The 4755-nt window shown below is 46.3% G+C and overlaps 1 protein-coding gene across 1 annotated transcript in view; it reads left to right on the top strand.

Annotated features, from left to right (window-relative positions):
* The first annotated feature begins 2382 nt into the window (after nt 1-2382).
* Nucleotides 2383-4755, top strand: part of LOC119324901 (65-kDa microtubule-associated protein 3-like) — a 4445-nt gene continuing 2072 nt past the window's right edge. The window contains exons 1-2 of the mRNA XM_037598664.1: nt 2383-2874; nt 2956-3639. Of these exons, the coding sequence (XP_037454561.1) occupies nt 2383-2874; nt 2956-3639 (1176 nt within the window). The remainder of the gene's footprint in view (nt 2875-2955; nt 3640-4755) is intronic.

The following is a 4755-nucleotide window of genomic DNA, read 5'->3' as shown; positions in this document are numbered from 1 at the left end:
TTTTCAAATGTACAATAGAAAATATTCTTTTCAATAGAGAAATGTTCCAATTTTCATAAAAATGTTAACTACTCCAAAGAAATATAAGAATGTTTAGATCATTAAAGTAGTGATCTAAATGCTCTTGTATTTGTTTACAGAGGGAGTATTTCTCAAATGGTTTTACATTCTTAATGAAGACATTAACTTTTATTAAAAATAAGGAAATTTCCATGTTCAACATTATTATCGACGTTTATTAAAATTGGATATAAAAAAGGTGCAAAATTACACCTGAAGCACGTTGTTCCCTTTTTATAGCCCGGTGCAACGCACGGGCATTTTTACTAGTATTGTAAAGAATTCGCCGTTGGTTTCAGTTAGAGCATGTACAATAGTATTATCATAATAGCGTCACGCATGATAAATGTTGAGATAAAAGCGAGAGAAACCATATAAGAAGACCCTAATATCTGGGTGACGATTACTACGAGGGAGGTTCCAAAGAACTTATTCGTTCGGTAGGGGAGCTGGCGTTCCAGCGAACCAGCCCAGAGAGCATACCTTTAGCTTCCAGGCCTCTTGGGCCAATTACAATTTTATTTTGTACACATAAAAATGTAAAATCAGATTTGCCACGATGTATGTAAAAACAAATAAAAGAAAGTATTCGATAAAAAAAACTGCCATCTTGTACAAAAACAAATTTGCCCCTGATTTGAATTATTAAAAATGCCATGCTACTTTATTAGAACTTCCATTGCTCTAATTTATAATTTAAAATGAGTATGATAAAAGAAGATCGTGTGATCTAGAAATAGTTAAAATTTCCTTGCTAAACTTTAAACTGCCATCCTGTAAAAATGGCATGTTAAATTTTAAAAACTGCCATCCCCCAAAAAATGCCATGCTAAACTTTAAAAACTGCCATCCTATAAAAATGCCATCTCTTAATAATAAGAAATGCCATCTTTTAAAAGAATATAATATGTCACATCTTAATAACCAAAAATGCCATATCTTAAATATTAAAAATGGCATATTTTAAATAAGAAAAAGTGCCATATCTTAATAATAAAAATGTCATCTCTTAATAATATAAATGCTATGTACAAAAAAAATTGACTTGTGAAAAAGATGTCTAAATTGCCATGTGGCATTTTTCAAAATTATACAAACTGCATCTTAATTTTTCGTAGAGAAAAATTGCCATGTAAATGGAGCTACCATCTCGGTGAAAAATAAAAGAAAGCTAAAAAAGAAACTCCTGGGAATCAAACGCAGGTAAACCATCTAAACGCTCTCACCGCTAGCTAGTGTAGCAAGCTGAGATATTTTGAATTATCTAAAAATAAGATATTTTGAATGAGGTGAAACGTTGGCTGGCTTTAATTTTACGGCGAACTACTTTTCAAGTCTGACGTGGATGGACCCTGCCTTGAGATCCATGTAACATTGGGGAGGGCGTCCGCTGGGAGACGCCAAATATCTGACGGACGCGAGATAGCATTTCCTTAAAAAAAGGCTTGTCTTCTCTTAATTAAGCGAAGATCGACATGTACAATGATTGGTAAGGCTCTCTTGTAAGATCTTATGTGTGCCACGTAATTTAGACAAGATAATAAAAACTGATGTACAATGGGTTATTTTTAGTCTTATCTTCAATAACTAGACGTTCCTAAATATGCAGTGAGACAATTGTTGCTGAGAGATCATCTCTTAATTGAGAAGACAAGCATTTTTTAACTTTTCTCTCTCCTAGGCTTCTCCAACGAAGTATTTATCCTATGTTGCACTCCTAGGATAGTAATTATTGTACATGCCTTAGCACAATTTCTTTTCCCACATGTTTATTGATATCTATACTAAGAGATCATGTTCTTTAGATTATGTGACGGGCTTAGGATAAGGCGGTTTTATCAATCACTTATACATGGCCATATGCACCTCCAATTTCTCTACAGCGTCACGTGCGAGGGAGCATATTGGGAGGAGCAAGCAGGCATGCAAAGTGCTCCTCCAGTCACACGCATGCCATGCACGCACCGATCACCCGCGCATTTCTCTCCCGCATCGATCGACGCGCTCGCGCAACCTCCTCTCGGCCGATCGCCCGAATCCCTGACGCCGACGCCGTCGCGTCGCGCGTCCGTCCGTCCGGCGACACGCGCGGTCCGGCCGTCGCCATCGCCGTAGTCCACCGCGTCGCGTTGATCCGTCCAACGTCGTCTCATCCACGTACAGCCGCGTCCTTGACCTCGACGTACGTAACACACCACCGGCACCGATCGATCGTCCTCGAAGGAGGAACCATGAGGCCGCCCACCCAACGGCGGGCGACATGGCCGGCTCCCTGAAGCTGCATGCGGGTTATCCCATTCCCCGTGCGTTCCGGAACAAAGAATGGAGCCCCGGCGCGAGCTGCTGCTGCGGGAGCTCCGGGAGGCGTGGGACGAGGTCGGCGAGGCGGAGGAGGACCGGCGGGAGGCGCTGCGGGCGCTCGAGGAGGACTGCCTCGCCGTCTACAGAGCCAAGGTCGCGCAGGTGAGGCACCAAGGCGCGCGCCTGCGGGCGGAGATCGCCGCCGCCCTCGCCGAGCTGGCCGCCCTCCGCGCCGCCGTCGGCGACGACCCGCGGAGTGCTGCCCGGACCAGCGCCGGGAGCCTCAGGGAGGAGCTGCGCGCGATCGCGCCGGAGCTGGAGGAGGTGAGGCAGCGGCGGGACGAGATGTGTCGGCAGATCGCCGAGGTCACGGAGCTCATCGACCGGCTCCGGCAGGAGATGAGGCCCGGCGAACGGCCGCCCCCGCCGCGTGTCGACGCCGACCCCGACGACCTCACCATGAATAGTCTCCAGGAGCTCATAGCGCACCTGCGGCATCTCCAATCCGAGAAGGTTCAGTTGATCAGATCAAATAGGAAAAACAGAACTAATCTGCTCATTGAGGTTGATGAAATTTGTCTTTGTTGTTTGCAGGAGAATCGCATCAAGAAGATGGCGGAGCTCACGAGCTCTCTGCACGCGTCCTCCTCGGTTCTTGGCATGGATCCGCAAGAGATCACCACCAGCCTCCAAGAAGCAGGTGCCGGCGACGGCGACGGCGACATCAGCGACGGCGCGATCGCGAGGCTGGAATCGGAGGCGGAGAGGCTGAGGGAGGCCAAGCGGAGCAGGATGCAGAGGCTGCAGGACCTTGTGGTGGCCATGCTGGAGCTGTGGAACCTGATGGACACGCCGCCCGAGGAGCAGAGCCGGTTCCAGGGCGTGGCCTGCAACGTCGCGGCTTCGGAGGACGAAATCACTGAGCCCGGCGCGCTCTCGGCCGGCGCCATCGGCGAGGTCGAGGCCGAGGTGGTGCGGCTGGAGGGTCTCAAGGGGCGCCGGATGAAGGACCTGCTGGCCAGGAAGCGCGGCGAGCTCAGGGAGATCCGGCTCCGCGCGCGCATCGTCTCCGCGCAGCAGGAGGAGGAGGACGGCGGCGAGGAGGTCGTGTCCGACGGCTGCGCAGACGTGGCGGAGCGGTCGCTGGTGCTAGAGCGGCTGGATGCCCGGATCTCGGAGGCCAGGGACGAGGAGTTCAGCCGGAAGGAGGTGCTGGAGAGGATGGAGAGGTGGCAGGCGGCCCTCGAGGAGGAATCCTGGCTCGAGGAGTACAACAGGGTGAGTCAGACAGACACACTCTCTGAACTACCCATGAATTTTACAGAAATTTCCTAATATATTTCAGTTTTACTATTCTCGAAACAATTATCGGATCTATACATGACTAGCTAATTAAATGCACGTGCTTTGCTATGGAGTAACAAAAACACTGGCCAAATAATTAATCTAATTCAAAAATGTGTGTTAAACATAACAACTTTCCATTCATATAACTTTTCTCTACTTATGTTCTCATCGACACTCGTCCTGTCTCCTTAAACTTAACATCGTACTGAACATCGCTGCCTGTCCTTCCTTGGTATATCTATCTTCAAGCCATTGAAGAGCACCAGTACCTCCAAGCATAACCTCACACGACCTTTAAGTATAACCTCATGCTGAACTACTGTAGTTCAGCAACACGCTTGCTATTATCTTCCTCTCCATCCCCACCTTCTCTAGAGATAGGCAAACATAACACAACAATTGCTGGTCAGGAAAGAGGTCATGCTATGATCCAATTAACAAAAGTAAAACAAGCTGTAAAGCCAAAGTCAGTTGCGCCACAAAATCAAAAGGTTGAAGGAACAAAACCTTCTCCAAATTATGGACTTGTATGAGAACAAGAAATATACGCCCGTTTCAACCTTTGCCTCGACAACATCACATATCTTCGTAAGATCATAAATTTTTAGGTTTGATGCAGCAAGCGAGCAACATCTTCACCTAGCAAAACATGAACATATTTAAGTTAGTTTACAAAATAATGTATGTATTATGGATCAAGCTGGCAAATACAACATAAAGTTAGGACCCCTCACCATATCTGGATGCGACTGAAGATTACATTCCAAGGCCACATGAGATGTCTTCTGTTGCATCAACTGAATGCAATAGTAATACAGCTGAAGGAAAATAATGAAGATTTAACGAGGATAAGCAATGTAGACTGCATGCGTGAAATTGATCTCTATAAAAAAATCAGAGTTATTGTTGAGAAACAATTCGAACACACATATGTTTTTTTTACAAAAACATCACGAACACTAAAGAAAGCAGCCAAGTTTCTTTCCATTGGGAAGCAATTTGTATGGACACCAAACCTCCATGGCAACCATCACATCAAATTAGATC

Source organism: Triticum dicoccoides, chromosome 6B (assembly GCF_002162155.2).
Source record: "Triticum dicoccoides isolate Atlit2015 ecotype Zavitan chromosome 6B, WEW_v2.0, whole genome shotgun sequence".
In the NCBI taxonomy this organism is placed as follows: domain Eukaryota; kingdom Viridiplantae; phylum Streptophyta; class Magnoliopsida; order Poales; family Poaceae; genus Triticum; species Triticum dicoccoides.
This window is presented reverse-complemented; position numbering and strand designations above follow the sequence as displayed.